The sequence below is a fragment of the Cervus canadensis genome, chromosome 8 (assembly GCF_019320065.1).
Source record: "Cervus canadensis isolate Bull #8, Minnesota chromosome 8, ASM1932006v1, whole genome shotgun sequence".
Lineage (NCBI taxonomy): Eukaryota > Metazoa > Chordata > Mammalia > Artiodactyla > Cervidae > Cervus > Cervus canadensis.
Genome location: NC_057393.1, coordinates 68,713,346 through 68,737,332, shown reverse-complemented (window position 1 = coordinate 68,737,332; position 23,987 = coordinate 68,713,346). Strand labels below are relative to the sequence as shown.

General features: G+C 38.4%; 3 protein-coding genes across 9 annotated transcripts in view; all 3 read right to left on the bottom strand.

Moving 5' to 3' along the window:
* The window catches only part of RUFY2 (RUN and FYVE domain containing 2), a 42,703-nt gene extending 39,901 nt beyond the window's left edge, over positions 1 to 2,802 (bottom strand). The window contains exons 1-2 of one of the 6 annotated variants that reach the window (XM_043476784.1): positions 2,579 to 2,802; positions 509 to 682 (exon numbers count right to left, since the gene is read on the bottom strand). In XM_043476784.1, the coding sequence (XP_043332719.1) occupies positions 509 to 682; positions 2,579 to 2,582 (178 nt within the window). In that variant the 5' untranslated portion in view covers positions 2,583 to 2,802. The other 5 variants (XM_043476779.1, XM_043476783.1, XM_043476785.1 and 2 more) reach the window with 5 other exon arrangements.
* Positions 2,803 to 4,385: 1,583 nt separating this feature from the next.
* On the bottom strand, positions 4,386 to 5,883 carry LOC122446510 (protein UXT-like). Its single transcript, XM_043476834.1, has one exon. It carries the CDS (start codon positions 5,877 to 5,879, stop codon positions 5,418 to 5,420), a length of 462 nt encoding a protein of 153 aa, XP_043332769.1. The 5' UTR covers positions 5,880 to 5,883; the 3' UTR covers positions 4,386 to 5,417.
* Positions 5,884 to 7,845: 1,962 nt separating this feature from the next.
* The window catches only part of DNA2 (DNA replication helicase/nuclease 2), a 36,402-nt gene continuing 20,260 nt past the window's right edge, over positions 7,846 to 23,987 (bottom strand). The window contains exons 8-21 of one of the 2 annotated variants that reach the window (XM_043476833.1): positions 23,370 to 23,532; positions 21,789 to 21,983; positions 19,868 to 20,098; positions 16,513 to 16,629; positions 16,323 to 16,432; positions 15,845 to 15,954; positions 14,684 to 14,908; positions 13,320 to 13,513; positions 13,138 to 13,227; positions 12,851 to 13,055; positions 11,187 to 11,276; positions 10,344 to 10,526; positions 8,592 to 8,738; positions 7,846 to 7,977 (exon numbers count right to left, since the gene is read on the bottom strand). In XM_043476833.1, the coding sequence (XP_043332768.1) occupies positions 7,909 to 7,977; positions 8,592 to 8,738; positions 10,344 to 10,526; positions 11,187 to 11,276; positions 12,851 to 13,055; positions 13,138 to 13,227; positions 13,320 to 13,513; positions 14,684 to 14,908; positions 15,845 to 15,954; positions 16,323 to 16,432; positions 16,513 to 16,629; positions 19,868 to 20,098; positions 21,789 to 21,983; positions 23,370 to 23,532 (2,129 nt within the window). In that variant the 3' untranslated portion in view covers positions 7,846 to 7,908. Of the gene's footprint in view, positions 7,978 to 8,591; positions 8,739 to 10,343; positions 10,527 to 11,186; positions 11,277 to 12,531; positions 12,693 to 12,850; positions 13,056 to 13,137; positions 13,228 to 13,319; positions 13,514 to 14,683; positions 14,909 to 15,844; positions 15,955 to 16,322; positions 16,433 to 16,512; positions 16,630 to 19,867; positions 20,099 to 21,788; positions 21,984 to 23,369; positions 23,533 to 23,987 lie in introns of those variants that run through there. The other variant, XR_006270888.1, reaches the window with a different exon arrangement.

The window sequence follows — 23,987 nt, the reverse complement described above, 5'->3', positions numbered from 1 at the left end:
ATACTCTGAGATATTATACATATACTGAAATATTATTCAGTATTCTCACCATTTTCAGGGAGTACTCACACTTCTACAATAACCCAATCCAGAGGACAATTTTTCTAGATATGTTTTTCACACACTAAGGCAGTTTATATTTCAACAATCAAGTATTTTAATGTATTTGTTGAAGAGAGCTCAAACTAGTAATAACAGTTCATACCAGAATCATCAAGCTTAAATTTTTCTAAATAACTCTATAGTCTAAAATGGAAAAAAGTTCAGAGCATGCTGAGAAAAAAATTTAAATCAAATACACTTTTTACGAAACACTAAGGATTTTCTGAAGACCACCTATGAGAAAACATAAAGCAGCAGGGTATTTTCTCCAAAAACCAACCCACCCAGTATTTTTAAAGTAACAGTAATTATGGCCTCAAAAAAAAAAAAAATTTACATTTTCAAGGATGTTTAAGATGGGAGGTGGGACGCTCCAAAGTTGATTTTTTAAAAAAATTTCCAGTACCTTTAAGACCATGTTTCAGACAATGTTCCATAACAACGAAGAACTGCTGCAAGGGGGGATAATCAGAATCCAAAGTGCGGCCAAAGCTTAGAGCAGATTCAATGAGTCCTTTGATACTGAGTTTAGCCATGTTTAACAAGTTTGCTCTCTCTACAGCTGTGGGGTCTTTTGTAGCTGAAAGCACAAGAAAGGAGTCCAACATCACTTGCAAGACCTGATATCAAAAAAAATCCAAACCGTTTCCTTCCCCTATAAAATCAACAGTGGTTTGCTTTTCCTTGGTGGACAAGTCTTCCTAACTAACTAACCTACACCCCTAGTTAACTTCTTTCTGTGTCTCTCAAGCATATAGGACAATGCTCACTCCGGTTAAAGTTTATTAATTATTCTCAAAATCCTGCTAATTGGCTATTCTCAGGTATTCATTTTACAATCTTTCTGTGGAGTTTAAGTGTGGAGTAATGTTTAAGGGTCTGGTACAAAGGCGGACAGCAGGAACTATTCATAAAGCATGAATTCAAAGGCAAAAAAGTACTCAGAATAAACTGGCAATAAAATAAAAAGTAGTTAAAATTCTAAGATTCCAGTTTCACCCACAACAAACATGACAGGCAAATAATAAAACAAGGGCACACAAGAGAAGCCATTCAACTCTCACTCATTTTAACCCTGGTTCTATCTTGCTTTTTTCATTGCAATTGTAGTTTTGTATTCCGGGACTCCTTTATTTTTCCAGAGGAAATAAAAGCAGGGTCCAGTTTCATGTGAAAGTTCCCTGACCTTCCACACAGCTGATGCAGTTAAACACCAAGTTAATAGATGCATTTTTTAATTGATTTTAACTTATATTTTCAATTCACAAAAGATTTTCTTTCGCACAAATTTTATCCTCGGTTTTCTTATAAATTCAGATGCTCCCCATACTCTCATTACTGTTGTGCTGGCAGAAATATTTTCAGCAAACACAGATAACAAAATGACGAGCAAAAAATAAATAAAGCACTTTCGTATACTGTCTCATAGTCTCTTGACAAATTTACTAGTGCAAGTAAACCAAATATCAGTTTTTCCTTCACTGGATAAAAAGTCCAGGGTTCCTAATGATCTAGTATCCTAGTTCTGATCACAGACAGCTAGGCGTGAAGCCTGACACTGACTCCTAAGCAACTTAAAAATGCAAACAGTCACAAATACTATGGCCAAGCTAGTTTTTGGAGACTCTCCCCACAAGACATCATTTCTTCCAATCTGCATCGTGGCATGACTCCCTCTTTTTTCGGAGACGAAACCAGTCGATATTTCATAGTCTGCAGCAATTCTCATTTTTTTTTTAACAGTGCCCATCACAATATGTAATGTACGATGAGACGATCAAGACAAAGGGCGCCTTTATAACTAAATGGTCGGAGGTAGGTCCTGATGGTCGCCAGCAGCTTCCTAAGAGAGGAGCGTTTACACCCGGGCCGCGCCCCGCCCGGGCTCGCGGATGCGTCTGACCGCGTTGCTGCCCCCACACTCGGTCAATGGCGGGTTCCAGCATCTTGCTTGGGCCTAGAACCCCTTCCCTGCCTCCCTTCCTCCCTTCCTCCCAGACAGCAAGACTGCCCAAGGGCTCCGGACACCTCCAGCACCCTCACAGAGGGCTCACCCGGGGTCCTGCGCCGCATCGCTGTCCCTCTCCCGCCCTCGGCGTCCGGAACCCAGGCCAAAACCTGAGACGCTTCCTTCCGCCACCCCCAAACCTGAAAAGTCATCGCCCGTCCCCGACTGTTCCCCCAACCCTGGAGCGGCACCCCGGCCGACCCTGTGCTGGCTCCCTGTAAGCTGTCGGACCGCGAAACCTTGGCCATTAGGCCCCCGAACGGGGGCGGGGGTGGGAGGGAACGAGGGGCGGCCGCGCGTTGCCATGGCGACCCCGGGCGCCCCTGCGTCCCCGGCTGCCCCCGCCCAGCCCCAAGCCCGGGTCGGACCCGTCTCGACTCGCAGGCCTCGATGCCCACACCGCCAGTCCGCCTGCCCTGGCCGCGGCCTCAGCCCAGCACGGAGGGCCGGGCGGCCCGCTCCCCTTACCCATGGCGGCGGTGGCAATACAGTCTCGGGCGGGGACTCCCTGGGCCCCGCCAGCAGCTCCCTTCAGGCGCGCGGCGGCCGCCACGGCGTCTGCGACCAGGCCCGCTGCGGCCCACAGCGCTCCCGGCGGCGGGAGGACGCCCGGGCGGTCCTGCGGCGCCCGCGTCGGGCGGGGGACTCTGGAGCCTGCAGCCCGCCGCGGAGAAATTCGCCCTTGCTGAGCCTCTCCGCGTCCAGCCGGACCGGAAGGAGAAGGAGCGTGAGGGAGACCTCAGGTTGTGGAAACAGAAGGCGGACTCTGAGCTCTCATCTGGGGGCCTCGCCAGAGCACTAGGGTTCCATTTACAAGGGGAGGCGAGCGAGCCACGTGCAAACGTATTCATCTGCAAGGTCCAGCTAGGTTTAATCTAACACACCTGAGCGCGTCCCTGCTTCAGTAACTCGTAGGGGACCAAAAGAATTTAGAAAATCTGAAGCAATTAACGCTAGGCAGAAATCTACTAAAACTATTTAGCCCAAATTTTAACCAGTAAGTCCAGTGGTTGGTTTATAGAAAGCAAGGACGAACAGTCTCAGTAATCAAAAGAAAGAGGTGCAGAGATAAAACCTGCGTTTTCTCATTTCGGAGAGGAAAAATCCCTCATGGACAGATACTAGGTTTTAAGTTATATCAATTTGCGGAAAGTAAGCTGTTACCTAGTTAGATGAGCAATTGTTAAGATGGTAGCCGAGTTAGAAACAGACGAGTGTTTTGTGGAAATGAAGAGATGTTTATCTCGTCATCACATTGGCCAGCGTACAATTCTCATGCTTCTTGACTTCTTTTGGTTTTTAATTTTTTATTGTGAAACAATCCTACATAGATAAAAATGTATAAAGCATACATATACGTTTAAAGACTCATAAACATGGATAAAGAGCACCAGATCAAGCAAGCATAGGATAGGAGTCATCTTGAGGGTAGGGGGACGCCTTTAGCCACAATGTCCCTGTAAGTAAATGTGATGCTGAATTCTGAGAGTCGTTTTCTTACTTTTCTGCATGTTACTACCATATAAGTATGTGCCCCTAATCAATGTAGTTTATTTTTCCTGTTTACAAACTTTTCACAAGTGGAATAACATTACGAACATTACTTGTTTCTGGTGTTCAAAATCATCCATGTCCACGAGGAGTTTCCAGGTTGGGGTGTTTCCAGTTTGTCCCTACATTCGGTTCCTACATGCGGGAGTCTCTTGGCCATGTAAAAAGAATAGATTTACTGAAAATCAAGTATGCCTTTCTTTAAATTTACCAGCTCATGCCAAAGTGTTTTCCAAACTTCTCATAATTTACACTGGTATCAGCAGTGTTGTTTTTATATTGCTGTGTCCACTGTAATGCCTAGAATTGTGAGGATTTCATTTTTTTTGCCAGTCTTGTGGGTAGATTGCATTGCAGCTTTATTTTTTATTTCTCTCATTACTGATGACATTGAGAACTCTACCTGCGTTTACTATTTGGAATTTCATTTTTACAAAGAAATGGTGCCTGTTTTACTATTGACTTACCTTTTTATTGACTTGTGCAAGTTACTTAATGTTCTACATACTAATTTGACATCAGTTGTGTGTTGCCAATATCTTTGGGCTAATTTTTCTCTCCTTATGGCAACCTTTGACTAAATATAAATTCTTAATTTTCCTGTAGTGAATTTATAGTTTATGCCATAGTATCTTAAGGAGCCCTCCTTATTCCAAAGTTATGAAGATTTTTTTCTTTTAAGAATTACAAGAACTTCCCTGGTGGGCCAGCAACTAAGACTCCAATCTCCCAAATGCAGAGGGTCTGGGTTCAATCCCTGGTCAGGGAACTAGATCCTGCATGCCACTACTAAAGATCCCAGGGTGCTGCCACTAAGAACCTGTGGAACCAAATAAATATTTTAAAGAAGAATTATAGTTTTGCCTTTCATATTTAGGCCTGTTTTACACCCAGAACTTTAGTGATTAGAGATGTCAAGTTTCATTTCTTTGGCTGTCAGTTCCTAAGCCAAAGCCTCATTTGATTTTCAGAACCACCCCATGAGAAAGGAATTACTTCTGTTTTACAGATAAAACTAACCTCAGAAAGATTAAATAACTTGCCCAAAGTCACAGTACTATTGACACAACCAGAAGCTGAACTAATACAAAAGTAGCCTCTATTTTTATAATCTCAAAATACATCTGTGGGTATTTTTTGTTTTTGTTTTTTAACTTTTTGGCCATATCCTGAGGCATGTGGGATCTTAGTGCCCCAACCAGGGATTTAACCCTCCCACCCTGCATTGGAAGTATAGAGTCTTAACCGCTGGACCAAAGAAGTCTCTGTCTGTGGTTTTTACAGTGTTTCAAGGAGTCTAAAACTCACAAGTCTAACCCCTTCCATTATCTTGCTGTTAAACACTGAAATGACTGAATTGTTCATTTCTCTCCTCTCCAAATGATAAGTAGAAAAGGAGGGTTTGTATTCTAAGTGCATTTAGAAAAGCAAGTAAAATTAAGATTATATATTTATTTTATAAAACCATGAGAACAAAGGAAAAGTTTTATTTCCTAGATTGCTTGCCCCCCAGTGTAAGAAGTAGTAAACAAATCTTGTTCAGTAAGACTCACTTTGTTTAAAGCTAAGAAGTATTTCTTCGAGGGAGATGTTAAGCTCCAACATACACATTTGCCAGATACTCTATAGTCACCTCGTATTGAACAGAATTTGGAATTAGGGTGTATGTTTAAACCTTATTACACTGAACAATTTTATTTATTTATTTATTTTTTTGACATTCAGGCTCTTTAATGTCAGGGGAGGTTGGAAGAAGTCAGCGCTGAGTCTCTGGGAAATTCTGCAGACCTTGTAGCTCTCTAAGCCCCTCTAGCAACATGTGGATATGGGCCTTGATATTCATGCAGTCCTTTGTGAGGTTGTCGCTGAGCTCTGTGAGACTGCTCTTATGATCAATGAACTTGAGAGCTTCTGCCAATGTCAACTCCAGGAAAAAACCGTATCCAAGGGCCACATAGATTCGTGAAGTGTTTGGGACCACTGTGTCAACGAAGTTACAGCCCAAATCCACCTGCATATATAACTCCGAGTGATTAGCTTCCTGGAGTCGCTCAATGACATTTCTCAGTTGAAGGTATTTGGCCAGCTGCTCATATACCTTGTAGCGATGGTCCACGACCTTTTGCAAGTCCCGCTGCAGCACATCAGAGATGAAAGCCTCGTAGCGCAGCGCTTTCTCCGCGGTTGCCTCCACCGCCCCAACGGCGGGCGGCGCCATGATGGGCTCCTGAGAGCCGCTGGCAAAAAGAACTCACTGAACAATTTTAAACTAGAATATTAGTCTGTTCTGAGGATACAGATTTGGTCAACAGCCACAAAGGTGAGGGAGCACAGGACCAGACAAACACAGAGCTCTGGGAAAGACCAGTCTTTAGAAAGTGAGATGAGGAACAAAATAACCAGAGGCGGCAGCAAGAGAACTCAGGAGACAGGAACTCCGAGCTGACAGCAATGGGGACACTGGAATGGCTACCCTTCCTCACAACCTGGCTTTCCACCATAAGGAAGACCTTGTCGAGGCTAATGGTGCTCTTGATCTGGACCTGCACAAAGTGAGTGTCCAGTAACATTAGTGACTGGTAGCCATTGCCATCTTAGTCCTTGGCATGGATGTCATAAACTGCATTATCAACAATTTGAGGGCCCAGTCTGGGTTTAACGTTCAGCTCACTCAGTGCCTCCAACTCACAGCATCTTGTATATAAAAGATGAGTCCTATTTCTTTGAAATAAGTGCCTAGAATCTTGTAATCAATACAGATTCCCAAATGACAAGAAACATGGAACTCCTCCCTAGGTTCTTCTTCCACTGGGCTTTACTGTGCAGGCCATACAAATCTGTAAAGCAACCATTAGTGAAGCCAAAGAATTTTCTTATTCCAGGAACTAAAATTATCTTAGATTCCTTCCTGTTATATAAATTAATGATAACCAACCAATATTTAAGCCTTATCTCTGCAACTTCCTTGTTTTTCCTGTCGAATCCATAGTCTCCATGATCAGCTCCATCCTATGCATGTCAATACTCCTTGGTTTCAGCTTTAGAACATTGCCAATATTTCACTTCTCAATACTGGAAAAAATGGCGGACAACCCTGGACTTAATTATTATTTAGTATTAATCACTGACACAGTGAGATCTTAGAGTAAAAAAAAAATTATTTAATAAAAACATCAAGTTATAATTTTTTTAAAAACATGTGTGGTAGAGGAAACAATTTTTAATGTACTTTTCATTAAAAAAAAAAAAACAACAAACAGAGAAATGAGAGCTCCTCCCCCAAAGCTGGATATACTAATGTTAAAATTGGTCATCATATAAGGAACCAAGCACCTTGAGATAATTCTGTTTTATAAAACATCTTCATACAAAAAAGGAAAATTGACTAATGCCCCAAAACAAAGGGGCATATGCACATGAATAGGTGAAAATAGGGATACATCTTTTTTATTTGTCATCAATTCAGCAAAATTTTTTCCCAAAAGAATAATAAGAAATATTTTCTTAAATATCAAAATCTACTCTAAAACACTAAAAACTGAAAATAAAAAGTAGGAGAGGAAGGGGAACTAACTAGGAGAGTAAGGGAAATTAATTGGAAATAATAAATTTATAAGTAATAATTTAAAACACTAAGTATAAAGTTTTTTAAAACATCTCTGATACCAGAAAGCAAAAGTCAGGAAAAAAACAGCAAAATGGCCTTTGGATCAGGGATCTCAAGACACAGAAGAGAATCATACTTTTCATTATCACAAGATTGTGCTTAAATGACAAAAACAAATCCCTTTTCTTACCTAGTCTTTCAAATAAACAAAACAGGATAAAAATCTACAAGATCAAATTAATCTTAAAAATTTAAACTTAAAAGTTTAAACTTCAGATTGAAAAGTTAATCTATCTTTAAAAGCTGGTGGAAATGTATCAAACTCTACGTCTTACAGAGACACGTTTATAATGTCTATAAATTTAGACTTTTTAGTTTTGGGTACACCTGTACTGAAAAAATAAATCCTATGTTAAATGTTGTATGGTTATGTTTAACAAGGTTATACCAAAAAAATAAATAAAACCAAAAACTGGAACTCTGAATGAGTATATATATTTACATCATTTCTTACCCTTGGGATAAAGGTTATCATCACAGTGTAACCAGTCACTGATTTTATAGCATGTCCAAATTATAAATAATAGGCAATAGTTAGAGGAGATCATCATGGTATGAAAAAAGCAAGGAAAACAGTGCTTTATTTTCTTTGAAAATCACCTAATAGATGACAAAGGCTTTCATGTTCTCCTGATGGAAGATCAATGATATAAAATAAATTAAGGAAGATATATTTAACACAATGTGGAATTACATAAAAACACATGACATTATTATTTAACATTCTCTAATTCTGTTTTAACAAGGCTACTAGAAAACTTGTATTTTTATGACATTCTATGGATAATAATGTACTTAAGCAATATGATTTACCTGTCTTAGCGTGAGACCTTCATATAATTTTTTAAAGAGATCTATTTTTAAAATTATCTATGACATGATAAGAAATAATCTACATTTTTAAATATAATACTTTGTCCTAGATGCATATTTTTTTAAGGTTATTGAAGTGAGAGGAACCTGAAGGGATACCAGTTTTCCTAGATGTGTTCTACGCAACATGCACCCTGTTTCTGGGGCGAGAAATCAAGTCCCTTTGTTTCCCCTTTATCATTTCACAAACTACTCTTCTCCATCACCTTCATTATTTCACTTTTTGCTTAAAACTAGTTACTGTGAATTGTTTTCTCTTTCCTTTGTGGAATCAGGTCTTTTGAAATATGCCCATGGAAAACACAAGACACTGAGTTTTAACTGATACAAATATACAAAGTACTCACACAGCACAATCAAACGTGACCATATACAAAACAAAAAGGATATTAATTTTTCTGAGTTTAGATGATTAAGTAGCTTCCCCAAAGGAGGATAACGGCTTAGTGAGGGCACACATCCCAGGAGAATCAGCTTATGTTTGGCTCTGGTTATAGCAACATTAAGACGTCGCCAATCTTTCAACAGTTCACCAAGCTGAAAGAAATATAATTTTCATTCTTTGAGTTTTCTTATTTGAGTTTTTTCTAAAAAAGAACAGTTTTTATTGAGCCATCTTCCTACATTCAAAACATTGCAAAAAAGATTCATCAACACATTCAAAGTGCAGACAGTTGGGAAAGAAAACGTGCCCATGATGCCAACCTCAAGTATTTTATCGTGGGTGTGATATCCATGGGGCTTCCCCAGTGGCTCAGTGGTAAAGACTCTGCCTGCCAGTGCAGGAGACATGGGTTCGATCCCTGGATCAGGAAGATCCCCTGGAGAAGGAAATGGCAACCTACTCCAGTATTCTTGCCTGGGAAATCCCATGGACAGAGGAGCTAGGCAGGCTACAGTCCAGAGGGTCGCAAAAAAGTTAGACACAACTTAGCAACTAAACAACAACAATGATATCTTCGCCATAATTTTAAATGATTAAATATGTATAATGAAAATATATTTAAAAATTTTAAATATATAAAAAAATAAATTTTAAGGACTTCCTTGGCAATCCAGTGTTTCAAACATTAAATACATATCATAAAGAACTGAAGTTGTCTCCCCTTATTGTAGTATTGTTTTTAAATGTAATAAAAACCCATAGAAGACTCAAAGGAGTGGTTAAATATACCATGATCCATATATACAATGGAAAACTTTGCACCTTTAAGAGAAGAATGAAATCTCTTTCTGTGTAATGACATGTAATGCTCTCCAAGCTATATTATTAAGTGGAAAAAGCAGAGTCCAGAATAGTGTATATATTACCTTTTGTGCACAAAGGAGGGAAACATGAATACTGATTCATGCGCTTACATATGCTTAAATAAATTCTAGAAGGTTAGCACAAACAAACAAACAATCCAAAAAACCAAACGTGAGGGTAAGAATTGAGTGGAAGAGTAACAGGGAAGAAGGGAGACTTTTTACTCTGTGTATTTTAAAAACTATATGCAGGTATCACATAGTCAAGAAAAATAAGTCAAGGTGAGATCAAAATGCAAAAAAACAGCCTGGAATTATCTACAAATTTGAAAGGAAGCTAGGAAAGTTTATATGTTTAAAATGCTCCAAACATAATAACCAAAAGGTGGGAGCAACCCAAATGTCCACTAATGGATGAATAGATAAAAGATGTGGTATATACATGCAATGGAATAATAATCAGCCTTTAAAAGAAAATTCTGTTACATGCTACAATATGGATGAACCTTGAGACATTATGACAAGTGAAGTAAGCCACCTACAAAAGGACAAATACTGTATGATTCCACTTATGTGGAAAATTCACAAATTCATAAAATTCTGTCAAATTCACAGATAGAGAAGTGGCTGACAGAAAATGAAGAAAGAGGGAATAAGGGAGTGGTTATTCATGAATATAGAATTTGTTTTGCAAAATGAAAAAGGTCTGGAGGTCAGCTGCACACACTGTGAACATACTTCATACCTGTGAACTGTACACTAAAAGACAGTTATGATGGCAAATTTTATGTTATGTGGTTTTTTAACATAATTTTAAAGAAGAGAGGTAAATAATGTCCCAAACAAATAGAAAATAAAAATCAGAAAGCAAAGCAGAAAATACAATTAACTCACAGTTCCATCTTCATTGCTTCTAACAAAAGATACTAGAATGATACTTTTGTCTCTTCCTTGGTACCTGTCAACTGTATTAACTTCGACCATCCCAAAAGAAGAATGTGCCAATAAGTCATTGATGACCTTTAACTGCTGCCTGTATGGTGCAATGATACCAATATCAGAGGGTTTACAACCAGCCTGTTTTAAACAGAAAAGAAAAACAAAACAAAACAAAAAAACAGAAAAGAACACAATTTAAAATGAAAAAAATCCTGACTTGTTATTTAAGCTTTACTAAATTTATTAAATAAAATGTTTACATAATGTGACAACTGATGTTTATAATACATGTTCCTATGTATAACACATGTTCCTACAAGAAGGAAATAAATTATTGAATTACTCTAAGGCTACATCTACATTTCCTGAGAGGAAATAATTTCCTTGAACACGGCTCCCTGAATTTTTAGAAGTTCGTGGCAATATAATGGTTTATATGCCACCAGAGCAATGATGTCATACCAAAAAAGTACAAAGAAATAAATTGTACTTTCTGCTCTCCCTTTTCACTCAAGTTTCCAATCTCCAATCATACTGACTTCTGCACTAAATCAACACAATCAGAATTATCTGATGTTACAGAAAGTTATCCTAAGTGGAAACCCAAAATGCCATTACTGTATTAGATACAATAATTACTGTCTTAGATAAATGTTCTCAAAATAAAAACATTCAGGCTTCAGTCCTCTTATCTTAATCAACAAAAGTTAATACTAGATCTAAAGTTCCTTGAATTCTAACATTCTATTATTCTGCACCTTAATATTAATTTGCCCTCAAAATCCAATTATAAGTTACCTTAATAAAAACTGAGGTCAGGAAAACAACGAATTTGGCTTCCATTATATTACTGACACCTCCCTTTTCCACTTGTTCTGGTGCTGGAACCTAAACAGAAAAACATGCATCCTGCTTGAGAAACAATCTCTGAAGTAAAGAGTACTGTCAGTATACAAGTGGTCACAGAGACAGTACTACCAGATATGGACACAGATGAAAAATATTTTCATCTTAAAGTTGAATGTAAAAGAACTGACAAAAATGAATGATATTAGTCACTTTTAGAAGGAAATCCATCTTAAACATGCTACATAAAGTTCATACTAAAACCTCTACGAAAGTTGACCATATACTGAGCTTCACATACATTACTTTGTTATCCCCCATTTTATAGGCATCAAAGGCCAGAAGAGATTAAGTAACCTGCCCGAGCCTTACAATACACCATGGCACTAAGATTCAACTTAGATCTGGCTCCAATATCTGTGTTCTTTCCATTTCCTTGTTACTTTTTATACAAATAATAGAGCAATAAAGTTCCCTAGGTTCTACCACCCCTAGTAGAAATTTTAAAGAATTATTTGGCTCCTACGTCATCCCAACATCACCTTGATTAATTTTAATATAACTTATTTGGAATCCTGATGCCAAGGGACAGGAAATGTGAGTAGCAAAAATAAAGACTCTGAACAATCACTGGTGAGATTAATAATTATAACTTTAACAGATTAGAGTTGTGGTTTATAAAAGCAGTCATATCAACTATACCTCAAAAAAAAAAATAAATAAAAATTTTAATTACATAAAACTATAAAAGCAGTCATTTGTAAGATCAGTTTATCTGAATAAATTTTCCAGAGTCTGCCTGCTCCTCAATGTTGATTCTTCATTCTGAAACACTAGAGCAATGTCCAAGACAATGAAAATTCCAGCATGATACATGAATGGTAAGGCCCTATTTTTAACAACCGCTGACTCCACCCATCTCAATAACAAAATATATAATTATATTAAGAATGATATGCATAGATCAAGTTGATGACTATATTTTTAGTTGAACTTATGTAAAGATTTCCAAATCAATAATGAGAAGCAGTATATAAAACAAACTGTAGGAACACAGAGTCAAAGCTTTATTCTTAGTTCCTAGAAATAAGAATCAAGTCATTTAAAGTCCTTGTGCAGATTTTTTGTTTAATGATAAATTTGTAAAGAGGTCTCTGGGTGCATATGTTGGAGCAGGAGACACATGGGAAATCTCTGTACTTTTTAGCTCAGTTTCGCTGTGGGCCTAAAACTGCTCTAGAACATAAAGTCTATTTTTTTAAAAAAAGGTCCCGAAAAGGACATCAGTTTATCTTACCTTCTGTCCATTTGTAAACCCAAACTTTGGACAGTATCAATGCCAGTTATTTTTCTAGGAAATGTAATTATACAGTTGTGTTCACTTTCTAGCTTTCCTACTTCAAAACAATTTGACATCTATCAATCATCAGAATAAACTTCCTCCCAAAGATAGTGAATCTGTAGAAAGAAAAGACTCTTTTGTGTGAAAGCACAAGAAGCACACTAGTTTTAACCGATAAGCTGTAATGAGGCAATCACTATTGAAACTGAGGAATTGAAATAATAGGGCAAATGGAGAAGAATGAAGGAAACATTAGTTTTTGTGTGTGTTTTACCTTGTGTGTATTAAGAAAACAGACAGGATTGTTTGGCTCGAATGCTCCAACCAGCCAAGGATTTTCTGAATAATCAGCATAAAACTCCAGTTCCAGCTTTACATCTTTAAAGTTAGGTAGGTTTATCACTGCATTGGCCACTTTATCTGATCCACACTCCAGCTTTCCTTCGTACGTCAGTTTATTACTTAAGGACATAATTTTACTAAGGGAATTACAAAAATAATTTTAGTTTGGTGATGAACACAAATATGAAAATCACTCATAGCTGACACTGTTACAAATACCTGTTCATTCTGTATTGCACAGTTAACTGTACAACTGCATTCTTATTCTGCTCCAGCCTCTTGAATAAGCTTTCACTCATGCCAAGAGCTCTGTCAACAAATCAAATTCTGGATTATTAGTCTACTGATATCATCCCTTATAAAGTATCTAGTTTAAAACTGAAACTTTAATGTCTGCTTACCTTGCTTCACGGTTTAGCACCAGGGGAGGAAGCTGCTGATGGTCCCCCACCAACACAAATTTCCGTGAAAAAAAAAGTGGCCCTAGGCAAATAGGCTGGCTAATTTGAGAGGCTTCATCCACTATACAAAAATCAAAAGTTTTACGAGAAAATATGGGATGGTTTATTCCCATACATGTTGTTGCAACTATAAGCTAAACACAAAGAAAAAAAATAGATCAGTAATTTAATATGTCCAAGATACAGACCTTGTTTTTCCCGTTTGAAATGAAAAGATCAAAAAAGAGCTCTTCGTCCCCCCAAACAGATATCCCCAATATTTTTTAATTTAGAAACACTTACAACATGCAAAAATTTTTTATTTTTTTTCTATAAATTTTTAAAAATCAAGTTAATTTTCCAGATACGATAACAATCCTCAAGTTTGGATATATCGAAATGGAAATCTGAACATTTCAAGAGGCAGTAAGTTAATGAATTTTTTTTTAATGTGAACTAGGACTTCACTTCTGGGAAGATGGAGTACTTTTCCCTCCCACAAAGTATAACTAAAAGCCCTGGACATTATATATAAAACTATAAAGCCTCTGAAAGGTGGAGAAAAGGTAAGTCAGCTAGAGACCTTGGGACATGAGGAAAGCACAGTAGCTTGTTCCCTTGGTTTTCTTTTTGCCTCACATATCCCAGATTTCAGACATTTGGAACATTAGGCCAAGTGAAAAACTCCAGTCCCAAAAGATCACGTAACACTATGTGAAACCAAGCAGGACTTTACGGGGCCCTCCTGGGCACAAAAGCCTTTCTAGGTCCCTCATTTCTTATTTGTAAGATAAAAGCTTCAGCCTCCTAGATCTGCTCAGAGTTCCACAGGGCAGATTCATAAGCCCCTTTTAACCATGCCTCAGTTCATGCTAATATGGTGACTTTCTTGCATTCTGTGAGTCATTCAAGCAAATTATGGAACCCAAGGAGGAAGAAACAGGAATCCCCAAGATGGGCACAGGAGATCTGAACTTGCAATTCAGAAATGAAGTAGGGGACAGTTTCATGGGACTGAGCCCTTAACCTGTAGATCCTGCACTAACTCTATGTAGTTAGTGTCAGAAGTGTGAGTAGAGAGAAACAGAGTTTTCCTTTACCAGGATATTTTAAACTAGAAGATGGGAGCCCTGAAAAATAGACCAGAAACCTTGTTTCAGTTCAGAAGCAAAGAGCAAACTATAAACTCATAAACTGGTCCTATGGTTTATATAAATTCATCTGCAAATTCGGTCAATGCAATTGAATTTCTCAAAGTGCCATTTCTCCCCTCATTCTGACAGCAAAAATTACTGTCAGTATGATTATACAATAATTGTACTTACTTGACTATTGTAGAGTTCTTCTAAAAGAGCTAAAGATTTAATGGACTTTGATCTGCAAATTTCCTCCTCTGTAAATTTTTGGATATCGGGATGTACCTTCTGAATCTGGCCCAAGCGCAAAAATCCGATTTTAAACTTTGCTAACTTCAAAAGAATATTGTCAACAGCAGAGTGTGTATAGCTGGTCAACAAAACACTAAAACCACAGGCATAGAGAATTCTTACCTATTAATAAACAAAAGAATGGAAAAGAGCATTACTTTTAGCTCCTGATAATTTTTAACATTTATATTTTTCGAAAAGAATTAGAAAACTTAACTAAGAGCCAAGCCAAGTAACTTTTTATTTCCTTTGATTTTTTTTTTTTGACTGCACAGCTCAAGGGATCTTAGTTCCCCCACCAGGGATCGAACCTGGGACCTTGGCAGTGAAAGCATAGACTCCTAACCAATGGACTGCCAAGGAATTCCCCAAAGTAACTTTAAAAAAAATTATAAAGCCAAAATGTCTTATGAAAGTAACATGGCATTATTATCATGTTATCAATGATATGTTACCAATATATTATTTATATCATGACAAAATTGAGTACATAAAAACTTTTGACTAGTGCCTGGCATAAAGTATCAATCAGTAAATAGGTGGTGCCATCATCATCATTATTCTAAGACGGCTCAGAAATTTACTGACATGAAAAAAAAAATTTCAATAAGAATCTGTATCAGGGACTTCCCTAGCAGTCCAGTGGCTAAGATTCTGTGCTCCCAATGCAAGCGGCCCGAGTTCGGTCCCTGGTCAGAGAACTAGATCCCACATGCCACAACTAATGATCCCGAAGGCTACAACTAACTTCTGGTGCAGCCAAATATATAAATAATTCTTTTAAAAAAAAGAATCTATTTCAACCTCCTCGTACAACTTGTCATTTTTTAAAGAGAGGAAAACACAGAGATTTTAGACAATCTTAAATGCAAGGTATATATACAAGATGATTACAACTATTGGTATTGAGCTTTTCTATTTCTCGTGTCATTCTTAGTTTGAAACAAAGACATTTTGATTTGAAATTCAGCCCTTTTGATATCCAGTATCACGTTCTCTGAACTGAAGAGAAGTGGATTTAAATACCCAGTTTCTAAGCAAAAGAGTAGTAATTCTTACGAGAGTACATATTGTAGTTGTTTTTCCTGTTCCAGGCATACCCACGATGAGGGTGTAGTCTTTTGAAAGAAGTACCTTTTTCATGGCTTGCCTCTGAGGCTTATTCAAACCTACATTTAGATTTAAAAATAACAGGAATAAGAGTGTTGAATTTTCAATGAGCAACTTAACTACTTTATAAGAAAAGCAGCCTCTGTTGTAGTCTTTTCTTCAATAGTCTTCTCAAAGTAAGGAAATGTCATGGTGATATTAAAAGTCACATGTAAACTACTTCCAAAGAGATGCTGTCTAAAAACCATAATTAGAAGTTTAATAAATTATTAAATAAATAATTAAGCAATTATTAATTAAATAAACAAATATATAAGAAACAAGTATTAAATAATTAATAAATTAAGACACTAGACTCTAATATAGGTTAAATTATAAATAGAACCAAGAAAAATTAATGGACCCAGGCATGCTGATTATAACATACCTTTCAGAATGCAGGCAACTGTGTCCTTTGCATCATGTGGAAGAACAGAACTGAGGTAGGATATAAACTGCGGTTCACGCAAGTCAATGATTAAATCTCGAAGTTTTTGGCTGAAAAGCAAAAAAAAATGTTTTTAATAATATTCCTCAGGAAACTGGAGTAATATTCAGATTCATTTATTGTTACAAACCTGGCATGAGTATTTTCCATCAGTTTAGAAAGATTTCCTAATGGGGTATCTATATCACAATTTTTTTCTTCCTGGTCCAATCTGAACAAAGTTGATTCTGGGAGTCCTGACAAGTTCCTGAAACAGCAAAACATATGTATGTGAATATTTTTCATTTAACATAGTCAGTGGGTCGGTATAAGAAATGTGTTGCTGTCTGATGATTCAGCAGATAAGAATCTTCCTGCCAGTGCAAGAGACATGGGTTTGATCCCTAGTCCGGGAAGATTCCACATGCTGCAGAACTACTGAGACTGCTCTAAGTTCACCTGTAGAGCCTGGGAGCTGCAACTACTGAGCCCAAACGCTGCAACTACTGAAGCCTTTGCACCTAGAACCTGTGCTCCGAAACAAGAGAAGCCACCACAATGAGAAGCCCACACAGTGCAACTAGGGAGTAGCCCCCACTCTCTGTAACCAGAGAAAGTCCATGCACAGCAATGAAGATCCCAGTGCAACCCAAAATAAAAAGAAATAAAAAGTAAATGGGCCAGAATCACTATGAAAATGGCTACCAGCCCCTAATACATACTTGCCAACCAAAGGCAGGTTAGGGTCCTGGATTGGGGAGCAAATAGAGTAGGGGAAGGCAAAAGCACCGAAGTCAAAGCAGTTAAGGGACTTCCCTGGTGGTCCAGTGGCTGGGACTCTGAGCTCCCACTGTAGGGGCTCAGGTTCAGTCCCTGGTTGGAGAACTAGATCCTACATGCCACAACTAGGACTTCACATGCCACAACTAAAACTCTCGCATGCTGCATCTAAGACCTGGAGCAGCCAAACAAATAAATTGAAAAGGGGGGGGGGGGGGGACAGTTAATAATCCAAAACCTACAACATCTGCTGACAACTCACTTGGCCTTCCTTGAACTTCAAGTGGGCTCACCACCCCCAGCAGGATCCTGAGCACATGGCCCCTGCCTCCTCAGGCCTGGAATACATGTCTCTTTCCCCCAGGCTTCTCCCACTACTCTATCAGGCTAACCTGCGATGTTCCTGAGGTCCCTTCCATGGTCCTCTGTACTGTTCTTTCTTGTCATTTCCCCACTGGTCCCATGTCTGAATCCCAAATCTACATCACCAGGCCTAACCTCACATTCCTCTCCTACCGCATTTCTCACCCAAGCTTCAGCTTTGAATGTCCAGCAAGCAGCAAGATCTTTCCACTGAGTTAAAACTCAGGCAGTGAAAGTCTGCAAAACTGAACAACTCTTTATCCCTGCTGAAGCCTTATCCTCCTCCTGTGGACCTGACCTCAGGTAATGGTCTTGCATCTACATAACTGTCTTGATTCTTCCCTCTCCCACCCTGCAGATCCAATCAAGATCTCAGTGTCAGACAATTTTACTTTCCAAATACTTCTCAAAGGCATTCCACCTTCTCCGTCAAAACCACCTTGCCCTCAATCACCTCAAGCCTGGGCCACTATAGCAGGTGCCTGCTGTCTCTGCTTTCAGTTTTGCCTCCACTGATTAACTCCACTGATTAACTCCTCTCCAATAACTCCTTTATCTTTTACATTCCAGAAAGTAATTAGTACCTACACTTTCTAGAACACCCCACCTCACACCATCAGGCCTGTCCACACCTCGTCCCCTCTGTCTGGTATATTCCTCCCACACTGCCTCAGAGGACTAACATTCACCCACAGGATGAAGATCTAGAACGACCGTTTTCACTCGCCTTCCCCGAGCCACCAAAAACTGGGTTAAATGCCTCTCCTGTTTTCCCATTAATTCAAACACTTGTCATATTAGACTGAAATATATATTTATTTGTTACCCACAAGACTACAAATTCTTCAAGAGTTTGCAAGGTATCTAACATATGTTAGGTATTAAATAAATACCTCACAGGACTGACTGAAAGGACTCCTAAGAAACAGCAGAAATATCACGGCTTATACTCCAATATCACGAAACCCGGGCTAGGGCTGGTTACTGCTTAACCAGGATTACTGATTACTGGAGAGCAGGCCTGAACATTTCCACTGCAGTTACCCTCTAGATCCCAATTACTGATCTCCATCCACTGAGAAAGGTGACGCATACCTGCAAGTAAATGCAAGGAAGGCTGGGGATCCAGGAAGAGGGGAATACGGTATTAATGAACATGGATATTAGCTTCAGCCACAAATTTTCATACCAACTATTCTACAATTTACTTAATATTTTTCTTTAAATTAACTTACTTTAATTTATACTTTATATCACAACTATAAATGGAAAAAAGCAATTTGAACAAAATGGTGAGCACCCAGAGGGCTAAGAAGGAGATATAAGCGTTACAGCCAACACAGGACATCTGTCCCGCCTGCTGCACATGTGGTTGTGAGAATTCTTTAGATAAGATTACATCCATATTAGGCTTCCCGGCTGGCTCAGTGGTAAAGAATCCACCTGCCAATGCAGGACATGCAGGAGACAGACGTGAGTTCAGTCCCTGGGCTGAGAAGCTACCCTGGAGAAGGAAATGGCAACCTACTCCAGAATTCTTACATGGAAAATCCCATGGACAGAGGAGGCTGGTGGGCTACAGTCCCTGGGGTCACAAAGAGTCAGACACAACTTAGCAACTGAGCACACACCCACACACACGTGTCCACATCACTACATGTAACACAATGTACTAAACAAAACTTCAGCAGTTGGATAACTGCTAAATGCCGATGAACTGTATAGAATTCCCAGGTGGCACTAGTGGTAAAGAACCTGCCTGCCAACGTAGGAGACGTAAGAGACTAAGGTTCAATCCCTGGGTTACGAAGATCCCCTGGAGGAGGGCATGGCAACCCACCCCAGGATTCTTGCCTGGAGAATCATCATGGTTAGAGGGGCCTGGCGTGCTACATCCACAGGGTTGCAAAGAGTTGGACATGACTGAAGTGACTTAGCATGCACACACTGAACTGTATGTTAAAAATGGTTAATTTTATGATATGTGAATTTTATCTAAAAATTTTTTAAAGGCATGAAGCACTGGTACAAGCTACTACATGAAGATGAACCTCAGAAACGGTATGTTAAGTAAAAAAAAGCCAGTCACAAAAGACCACATAGTGTATGAATCAGAAAAGGCAAATCTATAAATATAGAAAGGGAACTGGTGGTTGCCTGGGGCTGGGGGTGACTGCAGGGTGTAGGGAGTATTCCAGGGGCAATGAAAATGCTCTAAAATGGATTTTGGTGCTAACTGCATAGCTTGGTGAATATACTAAGCACCACTGAATTGTATACTTTAAATGTGTGAACTGTATGGTATATATTTACTTATCAATAAAGCTTTACCCTCCCCACCCAAAAAGGGAACATTTCATCACCTGTCTAATGAACAGGTTACTGTTGTTGAGTTAATCTCCTTCACATATCCCCTAGACAAGGCAAACAATGTTCTGTCTTCTCCACTTAAAATAATTCTGTCACCTGCCATTAGATTTGTGATGGGTATGGCTCCATTTTTACACTGGAAATTATGTAAATACTGTCCATCACAAACTGTCTTTACATGTTCTGTTCTAATCAGGCTCCCAATGCAGCTGCCACTCTCCTCCCTATGAAAGAGAAAGAAAAAGAGAAATTAATTTTAAAATACTCTCTCGGGGGACTTCCCTGGTGGTGCAGTGGCAAAGACTTCAGGCTCCCAATGCAGAGGACCTTGGTTTGATCCCTGGTCAGGGCACTAGATCCCACATGCCTCAACGAAAGATTCCTCATGCCACAATGAAGATGGAAGGTCTCCTGTGCTGCCAAATAAATAAATAAATATTTATTTAAAAAATAATAATCTCTCGGGACTCCCCTGGTGGTCCAGTGGTTAATACTCACACTCCCGCTGCAGTGAGTATGGGTTTGATCCTTGGTTAGGGAACTAAGACCTCACAAGCCACATGGAAAAGCAAAAAAAAAACCAAAAACCTCTCATCACCAGGTCTCTAAGCAGGTGCTAGAGAGCTCTCCCCTTTTTTTGCGGGGGTAAGAATCCCCCTCATTGTACCCACAGGTGGGATTTCCGAACAACATGCTTATCAGCACTTTGATTCTTGACTGACACCCCCACCTCCTACTCTGATACAGGTTAACACTACAGAAGACAAATCATAATAATTTAACTCTGAACCTGAAGTGAAGGAAGCAGCAACATATTTCTTTAGTATTTACAAGAGAATTTATAATTATTGTTACTAAAACAATGGCAAGCATATTGACAATTCCACTGGGTCTCAGAAGTAAGCATTAAGCATTTACAGTCTCTCAGGCACTACTATTATACTACATTTCAGAAGCCTGCAGGCACACACACTTAACATATTTACTATGTGTTATGTATACATATCTGGAGAAGGAAATGGCAACCCACTCCAGTGTTCTTGCCTGGAGAATCCCAGGGACAGAGGAGCCTGGTGGGCTGCCATCTATGGGGTCGCACAGAGTCAGACGCAACTAAAGCGACTTAGCAGCAGCAGCAGCATGTATACGTAATACTTAAGTATTATGTAGTCTATTGAAAATGACTTAAACTTTCTTCCCTGTGATGGTACCTTGTGTTAAAGTCTAGCATTAAAGAAATAACGTTCTTAAGTCTCAAGTCACATTATTATCAAGATTCACTCTGGAAAGAAAAGAATGGGTCACGTCAATGTATGGCAAAAACCACTACAATATCGTAAAGTAATTAGCCTCCAACTAATAAAAATAAATGAAAGAAAAAAAAAAGAATGGGTCAAAAACAACTAAATAGTACATAAAGAAAAATACTATGCAAAGATGCACAAAATTATAACTTTACAAGTAACTTGTTAAAAAAAAAAAAAGACCTCACAAAATACAATACTGACATGCTTTAGAGAATTTGAATCTCTATGAAAACTTATTAAAAAACTTTAAAAATACTCTAGTATTTAAAATATTCAGTAAAACTTCATTAATTTCTACTGTGCCAATATGCTAAAATTCACCTTATGATATACTCAAGTTTTTTACTCTTTTCATTGATGAAAAAGGATGTAACTTTACTAATAATTTTTAGAATAAGATTTCTTGAGGTATCTTTAATCTACTAAAAATAACAATGGTTCTCTCCTTAGAAAAAAATTCATTGACAGCCATCTGGAGTTGGCATGAATATATGAAACTTCATGCCTTTAACACAGTACATAACCTGTATTTGTCATTAATTACAAATCTCATCCCACTGGCGAATCCAAATTATTAAAGTTTTACTGTATTAAATGGACCACTTACATTTCTGAAGCAGGCATTAACCATATATGTTGGTAATTTCTTTTATTATCCTTTGATTGAGACTCCAGGGTTAACATTAGACACCAAAGGCTAAAATACTCTAAGTGTATAAGCTTGAGATGCTGAGTTTCTTCTTTTATTTTGGGCCACATGCTGGTCGGGACTGAACTGTCTTCCATCTGTTGTTCAACCGCCCTAAAGATAAAGCTCCAAGTCAGAGATGCATATAAAACAATTCACTGGCTATGAAATGAGATATTTCTAAAATAAGTACACATATGTGACAATCATCATACTTTATAACCACCGCACCTACTTTTTTTAAAAAGTCATTTCAGGGGCAATATGCTATAGGAAAGCACAGAAAACATGGAGAGTAAACAAGGTTTCAAAAAAATGTGCCTGTATTACAGTCCCAATTTCCCAATTCATGGTCTTCGCCATTAAGAGATCTTCTGATACAATACAGTTGACTCTTGAAAAACATGAATTGAACTCTATGGGTCCACTTACATGTGGATTTTTTTCAATGGTAAATAGCAATACACGATCCAAGATTGGCTGAATGCAGGCAAGAATGCGGACAAACCTTGCATTCAACCTGGGCTCATCACCAAGTTGTATGTGGAGGGCCAACTATGAGATATACTCAGATTTACGAATGCAGAAAGGATTGGCGCCCCCAACTCCAGCACTGTTTAAGGGTCAACTGTACTTTTAAAAGTCCTTTATATGAATTTTCAGGCTGAATTACAAGTTTGGTTCTGATTCGATCTTGTTTCCTAGTCTGAATTTGCATCTAACCACTTTCTTGCATCCTCCGAGACTCTCACTGACCTATGATAGTATGTATATGTGTTAGTCACTCGTTGTGTCCAGCTATTTGTGACCCCATGGACTTGCAGTCCGCCAGGTTCCTCTGTCCATGGGATTCTCCACGTAAGAATACTGGCGTGGGTAGCCATTCCCTTCTCCAGGGGATCTACCTGACCCAGAGTTCAAACCTGGGTCTCCTGCACTACAGACAGATTCTTTACCATCTGAGCCACCAGGGAAGCTCAATGAAGGTATAAATACATATAACTGCTCATAAGACAGCTAATAAACTTGCCATATGTAGAAAAATAGACGTGTATAAACAAGACAGATCTAATGGATTATATCAAACTGTCTAGAAAAACCAATTTCCCAGTTTTGAACTACAAAAGGTTTGAAATTAAAACATCAACTAAGAAATGGAAGATTTCTTGAGATATCATTTAAGAAAAGTTACAATCACAATGCCTATACTGCATCTTTAACTATATTCTATAAGTTCTACAATTATTTCATTTTCCCCAGAAACTGTATGCAGCAAGATTAAAATATCCACTTTTGGAAAAAGTTTTCAAAGCATTCTATTTTTCTCCAAAGAAATAGGCTTGTTATATAATATGAACTATGCTTTTTTGTCTTTCCTATTCCCTTCGTTTTAAATAACCAAAATGAAGTCATCAATGCCAGACCAGCCAAAAGTGTTAAATCATTCTGAGTTGAGTGCTTACTTAACTGGAATTAATACTTTCGGAAGACAGTCTTTACCTGCTGTAGAGAGCACAGTTGCCCATCTGTGAACAGTATTTACAGGTTTGCTGTTCCTCAATTATTTGTGGCAAAGGAGCAAGCTTTGTCTTCTCCTCTCCAGTAGATTTGTTAATACGGTGAAACAAAGAGAATGCCATCTGATTTCTTAGTCTTAATAATTCTGTGGGGGAAAAGCGAATGGGTGTTTTCTAAGAATTAAGTAAAATTTATTATATGTCTTTTCCATTACATGTAAGTAAAACTTTCAGATTCAAAACATAAAGAGGAAAGAGCAATATTCATGTATCCCATTACACCAGAATAATAACCACTGTTTACATTTTGGTATATTTCTTTCCATTTTGGTTCACTTGATAAGTTTTTAAAGTTTTTAAACAACCTAAGGACAAATACAGCTATCTAGAGTGTCTCATTAGATGCCATTGTTGCATTAGGTGTCTTTGGCCACCTGATGTGAAGATCTGACTCATTGGAAAAGACCCTGATGCTGGGAAAGATTGAGGGCAGGAGGAGAAGGGGACGACAGAGAATAAGATGGTTGGATGGCATCACCGACTCAATGGACATGGGTTTGGGTGGACTCCGGGAGTTGGTGATGGACAGGAAGGCCTGGTG

What these genes read in the sequence shown, in the direction of transcription:
- LOC122446510 (XM_043476834.1), bottom strand. Translation starts at nt 5,879, where the DNA reads ATGGCGCCGCCCGCCGTTGGGGCGGTGGAGGCAACCGCGGAGAAAGCG.